This window comes from Rhinolophus sinicus, chromosome 15 (assembly GCF_057876585.1).
Source record: "Rhinolophus sinicus isolate RSI-liver-muscle chromosome 15, RSI-T2T, whole genome shotgun sequence".
Taxonomy (NCBI): Eukaryota; Metazoa; Chordata; class Mammalia; order Chiroptera; family Rhinolophidae; genus Rhinolophus; species Rhinolophus sinicus.
In genome coordinates, this window is record NC_142515.1 from 29,767,742 (window position 1) to 29,783,676 (window position 15,935).

General features: G+C 38.0%; 1 protein-coding gene across 17 annotated transcripts in view; it reads left to right on the top strand.

Annotated features, from left to right (window-relative positions):
• Positions 1–15,935, top strand: part of CPEB3 (cytoplasmic polyadenylation element binding protein 3) — a 173,327-nt gene that overhangs the window by 91,814 nt on the left and 65,578 nt on the right. For 14 of the 17 annotated variants that reach the window (XM_074339396.2, XM_074339394.2, XM_088791954.1 and 11 more), the window contains 2 exons: positions 10,814–10,981; positions 12,876–12,965. In XM_074339396.2, the coding sequence (XP_074195497.1) occupies positions 10,814–10,981; positions 12,876–12,965 (258 nt within the window). The remainder of the gene's footprint in view (positions 1–10,813; positions 10,982–12,875; positions 12,966–15,935) is intronic. The other 3 variants (XM_074339390.2, XM_074339392.2, XM_019739362.3) reach the window with 1 other exon arrangement.

The window sequence follows — 15,935 nt, forward strand, 5'->3', positions numbered from 1 at the left end:
GTGTTAGTTTTGAGATCTATCAGCAAGAATTAGGCCAGTGGAATCTTTCATCCCTCCTGATAAACCTGGAACAGCTTCCTAGAATATGTAGAATTTCAGAAACTCTTTGGCTGATGGAAGAGAAGTGGGAAGCAAGGCACTCCAGGTGTGTGATTCAACTGAAAAGAAAGCTTCAAGGTGCGATTGAGCAGATGACTGGAGAATATGTCCCCGAGTGTATGCAGTGGGGGCCAGGGGAGAGGTCTTGTTGGCAGTGAGACGGCCTGTGCTGCCTGATGAATGGTTTCTGAAACAGGGTAAGACTCCTAGACGTAGATATGTCAGGCTTTAGGAAGAGGGTTTCATGATAGAAATAATGAACACGGGAGAACCTGGGCTTCAGTTGAAGGCTTAGACGGGGAAACAAGCATTGGGAGGGCAGACTCTTTGGCAGACCAAGTGCTTCCAGTAGTATACCGTGTTTCCCCAAAAATAAAACCTAGCCTGGCCATCAGCTGTAACGCGTCTTTTGGAGCAAAAATTAATGTAAGACCTGGTCTTATATTATATAAGACCCAGTCTTATTTTATTTGTGGTGAAAAAAAATTAATGTAAGACCCTGTCGTATATAAGACCTGGTCTTATGTTACTTGCAGTAAAATAAAGACCGGGTCTTACATTAATTTTTGCTCCAAAAGACACATTAGAGCTGACTGTCTGGCTAGGTCTTATTTTCGGGGAAACATGGTAGTTGAAGCAGTAGTAATAAGGAATAAGAAGAATTAGATGTGAAAGAATGGGATTTGAAAATAAATGTTTATTGTATATAAAGTGTTTAAATATCCAATTACATTTCCTATTGATACTCATTTTTACTTTAGAGATGTATTTTAGTAGACAAATGTTGACTTCCCTTGTGGATCAGAATGACACCAAAGAATCTTAACATTTTCTTTCAGGAGTCTTCTGACTTTCCCAAGCTTTGATGTGTAGTTTCCTATACAACTAGTCTAATGGGTAGTGTCATGCAAGGTCTTTGCTTCATATTTAGCAGCACTCCTTATTAAAATACATGTTGTGTTTTTCATTTTGCATGAGTTTTTATGGACTCGGGGAGACTTTTGTCCATAAGTAGACATGTTGTCTGTGGCAGTGCTCTTGAAGTTTAACAGAATTTTTTAGTTAGAGTAGCAAGGAAAATAGAAAAGATCCTTTTAAACAATGTAAATGAGCAAATGTAAAGGATGATTGGAGTTACTTTACTACTGGATTTACTATTGTAAAATGTACTTCTGTGTATATTTAATCCAGAAAAATCTGACATTAATGGATAACTTAGTTGATAACAAAAGTTCTAAATATCCAATAAAACGAGTTCGTGTCCCAAGTTGGACTTGGGTCTTTCTGTCAAAAGCCTGCCCAAGGGAGGAGAGGTCAGCTATAGCAGTGAGACCGGGTACAAACATGCCATCCTGTTTGTTCAAACCTGGTTTGTGAGCTTCCTTGTCTAAAGGAAGGATGGTCCCAGAGTGAATCATGGACAGCTGAAGAAATTTCTTAGTGTTCATGGTTATAATATCTGAAATGTTACTGTTTACAGTAATAGGAAAATTTGAGCACAGGAGATGGGGAGGAGAATAAGATCACTGGTGTTTCACCTCTGTAGTAAGTTTTTCTGGGAGGAGGGGTTTTGGGTTGTCCACCCTGAAGTCATTCATGAAGTGTTTGTGTGCTTACTTGGGTTAGATGCTTGCTAGACTGTAGATGTGTTTTGTCTCCCTACTGAGTATTCACTCTAGTGGGGGGGGGGGAGAGAGAGAGAGAAAATAGATAAAATTTTGATACTTAAAAGTTGTGATAAGTACTGGGCAGGAAAAAGGGGAGGTTTCCTCTAATATAAAATGATTTTCACTGAAGAGATGTTTAAACTGAAACCCAAAGGATGGAAAGACAGCTATCTTTAAATTTTTTTTTTTTACTATTGAAATTTTCAAACATACACAAAATTAGAATAGTTTAATGAACTATATACCCATCACTTAGCTTCAATGATTATCAACATTTTTGCCAATCTTGTTTCATATATTCCCTCCATTTTTTCCCTTAGACTATTTTAAAGAAAACTCCAGACTTTATAAGAAAGCTATTTTAAGAGGCTTGAGGAAAAGTAATACTGATAAATGCTACAACATTGATAAACCTTGAAAATATTATGCTAAGTGAAAGAAATTACAAAAGGTCACATAGTGTATGATTCCATATTAATGAAATGTCCACAATAGGCAAATCTATTGAGACAGTAGACTAGTGGTTGCCTAGGGCTGAGAGAATTTAAGAAACTGGAGAATGGCTGATAATGGGTTAAATGGATGAATTGTATGATATGTAAATTATATCCCAATAAAGCTGTTGCTTTTTTTTTTTAAGGATGGTACTTGAAGCAAGAAAGAGCTTTGAGTGTTTGAGGAAGTTGATAGAACCCAGAATGGCTGAGCTTGGAGGGAGAAAGGGGAGGGTGTGTTAAGATGAAGTTGGTGGAAGGCAGGAAATCTGATCCTCCTCGGCTAGCTCCTGGTAAGGATTTTGAACTTGGTCCAAGTACAAGAGGAAATCTATGAATGTTTTAAAGCAGGGTCAAGTGATTGGATTTATGTTTTTAAAAGAGTACTCTGACTACTATTTGGAGTAGAGTTAGAGGAGGAGTGAGTTGTCTAGTTCAGAATGATGGTATAGTCTAGGCAAGAGATGCTGACGTTTTAGGATACAGTGATGGCAATGGAATTGGAAAGAAGTGAACAAAGGGAAGATATATTATGGAGGGTAGCACCTACCCTCTTTAATGGCATTAGATTGAAAAATTAAATATGGGGCCATCCCGGTGGCTCGGCGGTTAGAGCTCCATGCTCCTAACTCCGAAGGCTGCCGGTTCGATTCCCACATGGGCCAGTAGGCTCTCAACCACAAGGTTGCTGGTTCGACTCCCACAAGGGATGGTGGGCTGTGCCCCCTGCAACTAACAACGGCAACTGGACCTGGAGCTGAGCTGCACCCTCCACAACTAAGACTGAAAGGACAAAAACTTGACTTGGAAAAAAGTCCTGGAAGTATACACTGTTCCCCAATAAAGTCCTGTTCCCCTTCCCCAATTAAAAAAAAACAAAAATCATTTAAAAAAGAAAAAAAAAGAAAAACTAAATATGGAAGCGTAAATGAGAAAGAAGCCTCAAAAATGATGTTCAGGTTCTCGCTTGAGCAATTGGGTGAATTGGGATGCCACATAATGAAATGGGACTGGGTGAGAATAGTCTTAAGGTAGATGTCAAGGGTTCATTTATAAACAGATTAAGTTTGTGATGCCTAAGAGATAGACACATAGTAATACCAAGAATGATGTATTTTTATCTATTTGTATATTAGGGTTTTATGTAAGGTTTTTGTGTAATGAAAGGAATTATGCCCACAGAGATTTGAAAATCACTCATGTAGTTCAAATCTCTCATTATGTAAATGAGACTCAGCTAAATGAAATGTCTTGTCCAATGGCACAGATTAAAGCCTAGACTGGAACCTGACTCTTGGTTTCCAGGCGATGTTTTTTTTTAAGGGAAGTCATGCCTCATAGTCCTTTTTTTAAAAAAAAAAAACCCAAAGTGACTAATCCCTGAGCTACTTGCGAAACTAAGATAAAAAGAGTCAGGCTTGCAATGGCCTTACTGGGCCAGAAGTGTCCTGGAGCTGTTGGATTAACAGCAGAGCTTTGGTGGGAGCTCAGAGGTGATGTGCAAGCAGCTTTGGCAGTCCAGCATGGCCAGTGACCTTTTGTTTTCCATCATAATCTGCAGAAAAGGTACCCTCCTGAGGAAGACGGCCTTGGACAGGCCTTCATGCTTAGCTAATGCTCTGCGGATTTGTTACTTGGCATTTTAGCTTTAAGTCATCTTTTCACTCAGAGATTATGTGTCCAATTACTGGACCAAAAATTATATTCTGGTTATTAATTGAAAAGAGATATCAGAAAACCAGCCTATTGGTGGAAAAGAAAGCCAAACAACCAAGTTGCAGCATTTGAGAAGCTTTCCTCTTGCTTCTGTTGAAATATTGAATATGAATATTTTGTATGGAAGTATCATGAGGTTCTAAAGCAGGTTTATATACTAGATATATAAGAATATAATTTTTGGTAAGTAACATGATTTATTTAAAACATTTTGGGGGCGGCCTGATGACTCAGTTGGTTAGAGCATGAGCTCTGAACAACAGGGTTGCTGGTTCGATTCCCACATGGGCCAATGAGCTGCACCCTCCACAACTAGATTGAAGACGAGCTGCCGCTGAGCCTCCAGAGGGGGGGGCTGGATGGCTCAGTTGGTTAGAGCGTGAGCTCTCAACAATAAGGTTGCCGGTTCAATTGATGGTGGGCTGTGCCCCCTGCAACTAAAGATTGAAAACGGGGACTGGACTTGGAGCTGAGCTGTGCCCTCCACAACTAGATTGAAGGACAGCGACGTGGAGCTGATGGGCCCTGGAGAAACACACTGTTCCCCAATACTCCCCAATTAAGAAAAAAAAAAAAAGAATTTAAATTTCTTTGAAAAAAAAGAAAAACATTTGGTTTTGAGGAGTGTTTTCATTAAAGAAAAGAAATATGTCCGAGAGACACTAGTTAGTGAAGCAGGGCCTCTCGTGAGAAACACTTTGGATGCAGCCTCTTCAAGTTTCAGTTTCTAGTAACACATGCCCAAGAATTAAAATTTTACCAGTCTTCCCAGGGACAATCTGTCTTAGGGGGACGGGGTTATGTCAAGTGAATGAATGAACAAATACCAACCTCATGAGGGACCACTGGACAAATCAGAATATCAATGTTTTCACTTACCATGGAAATGGATGTAATAGAAATATAATTTCAATGGCTGGTTATTTGCCTAGTTCAAGATTCACCTCTTCTCAATTCAAGACAGTAAATTCATTAATACCGTTTCCTCAAAAATAAGACCTAGCAGGACAATCAGCTCTAATGCATCTTTTGGAGCAAAAATTAATATAAGACCTGGTCTTATTTTACTATAAGACCGGGTATAATATAAGATAATATAATATAATATAATATATACTGGGTCTTATATTAATTTTTGCTCCAAAAGGACAGCTGATTGTCCTGCTAGGTCTTATTTTCGGGGAAACACGGTAGAACAGTCTTTCAGGAGCTTATCTTTAGAACATAGGGAAATAGATGGTTTTCAGGCAGTGAAAACATCAAATAAACCATCTGTCCCACAGAGGAGTAATCCCACCCTTATGGTAAAATCCTTTTATCTCCTGTTGGTCTGCTCTGGGTAAACACTGTAAGTCCTTACTCTTCACTTCTTTTAAATGCCTCCTGCCGACTAACTTTTTGTTCCATCAGCACTTCAAGCAGTCATGTTACAATAAGGTTGACTAGATTGTAGATTTTACATTCCATTCCTGAGGATACATTTTCTTTAACTTGATTGAACTTGGATGTTTCCCAAGGCTCTATACACTTTACACAATATCTCTTTCAGTAACTGCCTGCTACACACAATCTCCATTTCAGTGGTTCTTGAACTTGAGCACAGGAATCACTGGGGAAATTTGTTAAAAGTGCAGATTTTCAAGTTTGACCTCCACAGATTCAGATAAAATAGATCTGGGGATTGGGCTTTGAGACCTATATTCTTAGTTCTTACCCAGAGTTATAGAAACATCGTGTATGTGTGAATTCTTAGCAGTTTCATTTCCAAGGGCAACTTTATTACTAAAATCTATGGTATTCCAAATACCAATAATAAAACAGAGATTTGGTTTTAAAACCTTGGGACGTTTCAGTACCCATAACGCATTTTTAAAAGTTCAAATTTTTACAATTAACTCTTGCTTTTATTTTCTTTGCCAAAACACTCTGGGGAAGCTGTGGTTATGTTGGCCATGCAGAAAGAAAGTTCTCTTTGTTCCAGAATGTCTTGAACACCCACTTCTCCTTCACTGCTGTGGTTCAAGACTTCCTCATCTCTCATCTGGACAATCGCAGATTTCTTCAGACTCTTGCCCCGTCCCCCCTTCTCCCAGGGTGCAAATTGCTGGTGGAGATGATGGTAGCTATTGTAGGATTTGGGGCAGAGGGAATAACATGGTCAGAGCATCTTAGAGAAGTCATTCTGACAGGATTGGAGGTGGATTAGATGGGAGTATCAGAGTCTCCAGGGAGTGCATGTAGTTGGAGAAGGAGAAGGAGAAGAAGGAGAAGGAGAAGGAGAAGAAAGGAAGGAAGGAAGGAAGGAAGGAAGGAAGGAATTATAATGAAATATTAAATTTGGAAAATGGGGGAATTTCCTTTCTTTTGTAATACAGAATGTTGAATGTAATGCTTAAACAAATAGAAGCAATAGAAAAGGTCCCAGTTTTCTGGGGTATGGTCCCACTTTTTGCCATTGTCAAAGCTGTGTACTGTGTTCCAGCCTATGCTTGAGGTGGGATGTCTTTGCACATACTGTTTTCCTTTCCTGGATGCTGTCTCACTTTTAACATTTACTGAGTACCTTTTATGTGCCCTTATTAAGACATGAAGATACAGTGGTGAACAAGATTATAATTGGTCCCTTTCCCAATAGGGCTTACAATTCACTGGGGTTGGGGAATGAGATACCAAATAAAAACCCATACAGTAGTCTAATGGTAATTGGAGAAAGTGTTAAGAAAAGTGCTGTGAGTGGATAGAAAATGGGACCTAACCTCATCTAGAAGGTGACGAAAGTTCCACCTGAGGAAATGACTTTTCAGCTGAGACCGGAAGACTTGGTAGGAATTAACTAGAAAACCAGGGAGTTGGGAAAAGGATGTTTGTTTTGGTTAGGGGGAACACTTTCTCCTTAGGGCTTGAGGCAAGGAGGAATAATCAAGAAATGCAAAGGAGGTCTATGTGATCAGAGGTCTGTGTGATTGGAGGTTAGTGCACCAGAGAGCGAGGCAGCAACCACGTTGTGGGAGAGGTAGGCAGAGGCCTTACAGTTTACAGTGATGTATTTGTACTTTATCCAGAAAGCATTGGGAAGTTATTGAGGGGGTTTAAGAATAAGGGTGAGGGGCCGGCCCGGTGGCTCAGGTGGTTGAAGCTCCATGCTCCTAACTCCAAAGGCTGCCGGTTCGATTCCCACATGGGCCAGTGGGCTCTCAACCACAAGGTTGCCAGTTCAACTCCTCCACTCCTGCAAGGGATGGTGGGCTCCACCACCTGCAACTAAGATTGAACACAGCACCTTGAGCTGAGCTGCCTCCCGGATGGCTCAGTTGGCTGTAGCGCGGGCTCTCAACCACAAGGTTGCCAGTTCGATTCCTCGAGTCCCGCAAGGGATGGTGGGTAGCGCTCCCTGCAACTAAGATTGAACACGGCACCTTGAGCTGAGCTGCCGCTGAGCTCCCCGATGGTTCAGTTGGTTGGAGCGTGTCCTCTCAACCACAAGGTTGCTGGTTCAACTCCCGCAAGGGATGGTGGGCTGTGCCCCCTGCAACTAGCAACGGCAACTGGACCTGGAGCTGAGCTGCGCCCTCCACAACTAAGACTGAAAGGACAACAACTTGACTTGGAAAAAAGTCCTGGAGGTATACACTGTTCCCCAATAAAGTCCTGTTCCCGCCCCCCCCCCCCTAAAATCTTAAAAAAAAAAAAAAGGGTGAGGAGTGTGGTTACATGTTCAGATTCATATTTGAAAATGGTGATTTTGGTCGTCTGTGGCAAAAGCATTATGGGATACAAGGTAGAAATCAGTTGATGAAACAGGCTATTGTATCTATAGACTCATTAGAGTGTTAGTTCATGGGAGAGTTGATGGTGATCTGGACCAGGGTGTTAGGACCGAACATGAAGAGAACTGACTGGACTGAAGAATTGTTTTGTAGCTTGAATTGGTAGGATTTAGTGAGAGAGGGATTAGACGTGGAGTGTGAAAAAAATGGAGATGCCACGGATGACGCCTTGATTTCTGGATTGAACATGGGTAATAGTCATTTTTATTGAGAATGCAGAGAGTGCTAGAGGGGCAGTTTTGGAGGGAAAGATTAAAAGCTGTTTTGAAAGTTCTTTTCCTGTGGATTCTTGTTCTTTACTTTAGAAACTCCCACTTCCACAAGATTCTTCTCAAAATTGCCCTCCTATAAAATAAAAAGGTCTTTTTGCCCCCATCTCCCATAGGGCAGTAAATTGTGCTTTTGTGTCACTTGGTGAGGTCTTCTCTTAGTATTTATCCCTCTGTTTTATAATAATTATGTGCTTGTCTATCTCTCTTACCAGACTTGAGTTCTTTGTCATAGACTTCCAAATAACTGTCTTATTTGTTTGGTGTTCCTGGAATGTAAATAAATATTTCTTCAAGTGTTTTCCACTGAGTTATGTATGTTAAAGATTTCTTTATCTTAACTCCAGGTAATGCTGGATTAATTAAGTTTACTGCAGTTTCCCCAGCCTTTGGCATTCTAATGTGGATTATTAATCTCTGAGAAGGGTATAAAGTGTACAGTATTTTCCAGTGTTATTTAGTTCTCCCTCCCCCACACCAGTTTTGTTTTCTGAGCAGCTCATGTTACTAGTGTTAAGGGTAAGAGGTGGGGATAGGAACATTCTGTGGGAAATGCTGATTGAGGCATGTGCCTGTCACAGAGTAGGCACATTAATTCACTGAGTGTGGCCTGCGTGAAAAACAAACTTAACGGCCGTGGGAGAACTTCCCTGGATGTTTTTGGGAAGTTCGTTTTGCCTATGGTTGCTGCAGATCTATTTTTCCCCCCAATAATCAAAACAGACATCAAGAGATGAGAATTTACTGTCTATTGTTTGTTCCTGCCAGACTAAACAAGCTAGGTGACGTGAGGTGACAAATTTTGTTCTGTGTCTTTGTAGCTAAGCTGGGAAGAGCTGAACAAAAAATTCTTTGGTCCTTTTATTTATTAACTCCCAACATCAAAATAGTGCCTTTCTTCTACCACCTGGGTTGTTCATAAAATAAACAGAGTTATATTAGTAGCTATTTTTTTGTAAAAGAAATAAATGTTCAGTATTTTTCTATGGCTATTTATATTTGGTTACAGAGAGTTGGCTGTAGTGACGCAGAACCCAGGTTTCAGGGAAATAAAGACAGGATAGACTAAATGGGGAAGACACTGTGCTTTTTTTGACGAGTGTGTGAATTTATTTTAGAGGAGAGGTTTTCTTTTTTTCAAGAGGAAGAGTGCTCAAGACAGTTCGTTTATAGATTGGAACCTAGTGGAAAGTTTTACCAGGAACTTACTGACTCAAACAAGAAATAGATTTGTTTTTAAACTTAGATTTTATTTTATAATGCCAGATGGCATCGTTATGTTTCATTTATTCAGACTCTTAACTGCTAGTGTCTTTCTTATAGTAATGTGGAGTTAATGTGCTCTACAAACTTTATTTGGCTATAGAGTTCACATGAAAATATTTTTTTGAGTAATATAAAATATGGCATAGATTATTCGTAGGGTGAAAATGTCATAACCACTTCTACATCTGTTCTCTCACATCTTAATTGGTATGTTTTCATTTACTTGCCCCCGCTTTATTATTGCAGATGTTTATTTTCTATGACGTAGCTCAGAATGGCAGGGAAAACTTGGTCATCTGTAGTCCAGCTATCAAAGAATTTATCAGCCTCTGTCATAAACGTAATATTCCCTTGGCTCTCAGGGCCCATCTTTAGAACCAAACCTTTGAGGTCCCATAAAGAGCAAATAAAAATCTGTGAATAAAGATTACTTTCCCATTTATTTTAAGATATGCCTGGGGGAAGGATAAATGACTGCTGAATACTCTTAGCAGCAGTTATGGGGACTGTATGAGTAAAATGTAGTGATTTTTTTTTTTTAACAGTGAAAACAGCTGCAATTTTTTTAAAAAAGTTTATTGGGGTGACAATTGTTAGTAAAATTACATAGATTTCAGGTGTACAATTCTGTATGACATCATCTATAAATCCCATTGTGTGTTCACCACCCAGAGTCAGTTCTCCTTCCATCACCATATATTTGATCCCCTTTACCCTCATCTCCCACCCCCCTCCCCCCTTACCCTCTGGTAACCACTATTGTCTGTGTCTATGAGTTTTTGTTTCTCATTTGTTTGTCTTGTTCTTTTGTTGTTTTTGGTTTACATACCACATATCAGTGAAATCATATGGTTCTCTGCTTTTTCTGTCTGACTTATTTCGCTTAGCATTACACTCTCAAGATCCATCCATGTTGTCACAAATGTTCCTATATCATCTTTTCTTACCGCCGAATAGTATTCCATTGTGTATATATACCACAACTTCTTTATCCACTCATCTGTCGAAGGACATTTTGGTTGTTTGCATGTCTTGGCCACCGTAAACAAAGCTGCAATGAACATTGGAGCACACGTGTCTTTATGTATAAATGTTTTCAGATTTTTTTGGTAGATACCCAGGAGAGGGATTGCTGGGTCATATGGTAATTCTATTCTTAATTTTTTGAGGAACCGCCACACTGCCTTCCATAACGGCTGCACCAGTCTGCATTCCCACCAACAGTGGTTCCTTTTTCTCCACAAACAGCTGCAATGCTTCTTCCTGAGTATCAATCTGTGCTTGCATACCTTTACACGAAAATGATGCTATGAACTTGTGTAGACCTGGTAATCTGCTTATTCTATGGAAAAAGTCCCAGCTCAGGATTCTTTTTTTTTTTTTTTGTATGTTTTACTCTGTGCTTTGGCTCCTAATAAAGCAGTTGTTGTCCAGGAAAATAATTTTAATTGTGGAAACTCCCACATTTGTTTCAGGTCGGTCTTCTCTCTTTCCCTTTGAAGATGCCTTCCTGGACGACAGTCACGGCGACCAGTCCTTGTCATCTGGCTTAAGTTCTCCCACTCGCTGTCAAAACGGGGAACGAGTAGAACGCTACTCTAGAAAGGTGTTTGTCGGAGGTCTTCCTCCTGATATCGATGAAGGTACTATGCATTCATTAATAACTTTATAAAGGTCAGGTTTGTGCTTTGTGTGATCTGACCCTGCCGTTCCTCTCCAAACCAGCTTGGGGACATGTCAGGTCTTAGTGTGCAGGAGATGAAAATATTCGCTAGATGGATCAGTAATAGACTGTATTCTGCAGGTCTTTTGTTTATACGTGTTTATACACAGCAGTCTCCCAACATCTTCCCATTTCCTAAATATTCATTTGGGGATACATTTTAAAATAATAATGAGAGCTAATCTTTATGAAACTCTTACTATAAGCCCATTATTGTGCTAAGCACTTTACATTACCATATCTCATTTAATTTCCATAGCTGTCCTATAAGTCACATCCTACTCCATTTTATAGATGCAGAAACTGAGGATCAGAGAGAAAGAATTCGTCCCATTTTATGTAGCTAATGGTGCAGTGGAACTCAAAATTAGTCTGATTCCAGAGCTTTTGCTCATGTCTATCAGACCATACCATCTCATATTTTAATACAGGTACCTGTTAAATGAAGAGCCCCCTCGTGTCTTTAAGGGAACGAAAACTAATTAGAAATTTTCTTAATAACATTTTTGAGATACTACCAATCCAAAAGTAAGTTTTTCTTTTATGCCTAAAGTCAGCACGTAGTCGGTTGTCAATAAATATTTCTTGAATGGACAAATGAAACAAAATTGTGACAGAGTTAATTTAACATAGGGAAAAAAACAACTCCAGTTCTAGTAGGCCTTGGATCTGCTATAAAAATATTGTTAAAACAGAATTGTTTTGCCAGCATAATTCTAGCTATGACATTTCTCTAATTTATCATGATTTTCTTTTTTCATGATAAGAGAAAAACAATCTCTAAAAATAGTTTTATTCTAGACTAACTGCTTTAAAATTGTACACAGCTGGAGACTCATTTTCCTCCAAACTATTCTTGCACTAGTGTTAATTTCATCTATTGATTGGATTTTTTCTTTAAGACAAAGTTTTTTCGTTTTGTTTTAAAGTTTTATTTATTTTTTAATTAAAATCTATTGGGGTGACGATAGATAGGATAATTATATAGGTTTCAAGTGTACAATTCTGTAATACATTATCTATGTATTACATTGTGTGTTCACCACCCAAAGTCAGTTCTCCTTCCGTATTTGACCCCCTTCCCCCTCTTCTACCATCCCTCCGCCCCTGAACTATTTGTAAGACAAAGTTTTGATCATGGCTGAGAGAGTGGCAATTTAAGCCTGGGTAGGAGCCACATTATAACCTGCTTTGAGTCAAAAGTCAGAAGGAAAAGATAAACTTACTGAGCTACAACTTTTGAAATATTTTCTTTATAGGATGTGTAGTATGGGAGGAAGAAGCTTTTAACTTTTTCTTGTCACCAAATAGAATTACCTCCTTATTTCCCCTACTCCTAACTGAAAGAATATCTATTTCTAAAATAATCTTAGAGATGAATAATAAGAATCTATGGTAAATAAGAGATTTTAGAGATTATTTCACACAAGTAAAAGCGTATTTTTTAATATTTTGTGTACTTCTGCCTTTTTCTGAGAAACAGAGACCATTCCTATTTTTAGAATTTCCTTTTTACTTGACAGAGAGGTCACCTTAGCTAATGTTAGATTTCTTTTCTTCCATGTTCTTTATATCAAGTTTATTGGCAGTGAAGGGAAATGAATTATAGTTAGAAACACATTCTACACAGTTGAAAGTGAATAACCAAATGTACCTCCCAAACAATGGTATTTCACTCAATAAGTTTACCTTCTGTAAAAATGCTTTAGAAAATAGCTCTCAAAACGTATTTTGTATAAAAAGATATGTTTTATGCTATTCCATTTGCAATATTTTTTTTTCCCTTTTGCTAAGATTTCTTTTTTGTTTTGTAGATGAGATCACAGCCAGCTTTCGCAGGTTTGGACCTCTCGTCGTAGACTGGCCTCACAAAGCTGAAAGCAAGTCTTATTTTCCTCCTAAAGGTAATGCACTTTAAATGTCTCCACTATCTGCACTTAAAATGTTTCCACTGCCTGCCTTTTGGAGAGCTAGTACAATAATTCAATAAAAGGCAGCTTTTTAACTCTTGAAATAGCTGTTGACTTTTTTCCCCAATTAAGAAAACATTTTAACATTGATCACCTTTTTTGTGCCTTACTGTTTCTACTTGGAGACTATTCCCCCAGAAGCACACTGATTGTTTCACGGCATCTATTTTACTGACAGTGAGAACCTGTGAATCTGTTGTGAATGAGCCTTGTGCTAACTTTTCATTATTTCAGAGAAAGGGTTTTGAGGAATGTCAGCGATAGGAGAGAAAAACATTAGAGTCAAATTTTATTTGTATCCCATAACCCTGTGGTATTACAGATCTTATAAACCCCAAACGTGGAAAACCTAGTGACTGAAGAATTATATTACATGAAATTACCTTTATCCATGTCTGTATTTTAAGCATGGTTATGGGTGGAGAGCAAACTAGCAAAGAACTCTTCATATGACCTTGCTTCCCTTATTTTTGGTAGGTATTTTTTTATTATTTCTGAAGGCATGAAAATATATTACTTTGTTTATAGTTTGTCACTTCTGCAGAATCTAGGGATTTTTTCTGGTGAGAATAACCCTGGGTCTGTTCCTAGATTTATATAGAAGAGTGTTTTTGGGTTAAAGAGGAAGTTTTCTTCTTGTAGATGTGTTCTGTAGATGTGTTTCAAGGACCTCTTTCATCTCTAAGGAATTGTTTTTTGATATGTATTATTGTGTAACATCACTCACCACTAGAACATGGAGTCAAAATACTCGTCCTTCCAGTGCCTTTTCCGGGAATCAAATTGTAGCTTAACCTAGGGAAGGCAAGTGGCTCCCTTTGATGTGTGGTTTCTTAAGTTTCTTTGTTGCCTGTGCTTCTCCCCGCTCTTTATAGCCTATGAAAATAAGTCACTAAATAGTGGGCTGTTTGGTTGCTTTGAACGTTCTTCTGTTAATTCTCTCCAAAAATTCTTAAAGTTAAAAAGCAAGTTTTAGGGGTAGCCAATTAGCTCAGTTGGTTAGAGTGTGGTGTTAATAACACCAAGGTTGCTGGTTCGATCCCTGCATGGGCCACTGTGAGCTGGGCCCTCTTTAAAAACAATAAAAATAAAAATAAAATAAATAAAAATAAAAATCAAGTTTTATATTAACCAGAAAAGATAAAAATCATCATGCTGATTTATTTACCACTTTGTGATGCCTACGACACTACATAAAGGCATGTGTTCAAAACATATTTTTAAGAATGCTAATAATGCATTGAATCAGAGTAGTGTCATTTCAGTGAAGGAATGAGTTCACCACACTCTGCTGCAGGTAATACACTCTGTAAAGTCATATGTATAAAAAGATGTTCCAAAAAGTACTTGTTGCACATGTGAATCAAGACAGTGATATTTCAGTGAGAGAATGGGTCATCACAATGTGGTTCATGTAACATACTCTGTAAAATGACAGGTATAAAATATATTTTTAAGAATGCCAGTTGAAAAAAAAATAAAGCTGGGAAGGTTGTAAAAATTATTCTGGGATAAAAGGTGTCAGAGGATCATCATAAAAAGTAAAAATGAAGATAAGCATACAAGTACATATGATCAGGTCCAAAGAAAATTATCCTAAATCTACCTCTATCAGATATAATCACTGTATACATTTTATAAAATACCTTCTGATACCTCTTTATGAGTATATACATTTACATGAAATTTTAAATTTTACATAAATGGGATTGCACTATACATGCTGTTTAATAACCTGCAATTTCCCTCCAGCAGTATCAATACCTTTCTATAAGAAACCTGTATTAGTTAATGACCTTATTTTATTTAATCAGTCCTACTGATGATGGAAACTTAATTTACCTCCAGTTTTCTCTCATGGATGATGCTTCAGTGAATATTCTTATGCCTTCATCTTTTGGCTCTTTTAATATAATAATTACCACTTAGTGTGAATTTCCAGAAGTCTGAGGTACATGTTTATAAATATTGTCAAGCTGCCCTTAAGAAAAGTCATTCATATTTTATGTTTCCACTAATAGTACCTGATTTACAAAACTCAGTTTTATTGAGGGTCTGGGGATACGGCTCTTTTTCAGTCTTTGAGAAGCTGATGATTGAAATAGCATCTTTTTTGGCATTTTTTTCCCTCCTTACTGGCCATTTGAATTTATTTTACATTTTTACATTGACATCTCATTTCTGTCTGGAATTTATAATGGAGTAAGGCACAAGAAAGGATTCAGCTTTATTTTTCTATATTTATTTATTGTCCCAACAGTCACTTATCGACTATTCCATTTTCTCGTCATTGATTTGAATCCTTAGAGTGAAGTATTGATTGGCCTCTTCTGTTTTTCAATGGAATGCACAAGTGGCTCTAGAACTGCTTTGTCCAGTATCATAGCCACTAGTCACATGTAGCCAGTGAGCACTTGAAATGTGACTAATTCAAATTGAGTGAGATATGCTACAAGTGTAAAATACACACTGCATTTCAAAGATTTGGTTTTAAAAATGGTAAAGATTTGGTTTTAAAAATTACTCAGGCTTGCATCCTCAGTAATTTAGTTTACATGTTAAAATGATAATTTTTGGATATATTGGATTAAATAAAATATATGAAAATGAATCTCACCTATTTCTTTTTACCTTTTTAAATTTAGATATTGGAAATTTTAAAATTATAGATGTGATGCATATGTCCGTCGGACAGCATTCCTCCAGAACAGGCATTGGCAAACGACATGTTTTTGTGTGGCCTACAAGCTAAGGATGGTTTTTATATTTTTAAGGATTGTAAACACACACACAAAGCAGAATATGTATTATACAACAGAGACTATATGTGGACCTCAAATCTCTTTGCTGAAAGTCTGTTGACTCCTGCTCTAAAACAGCCCAGAGAATTGCTCATTTAGCTTC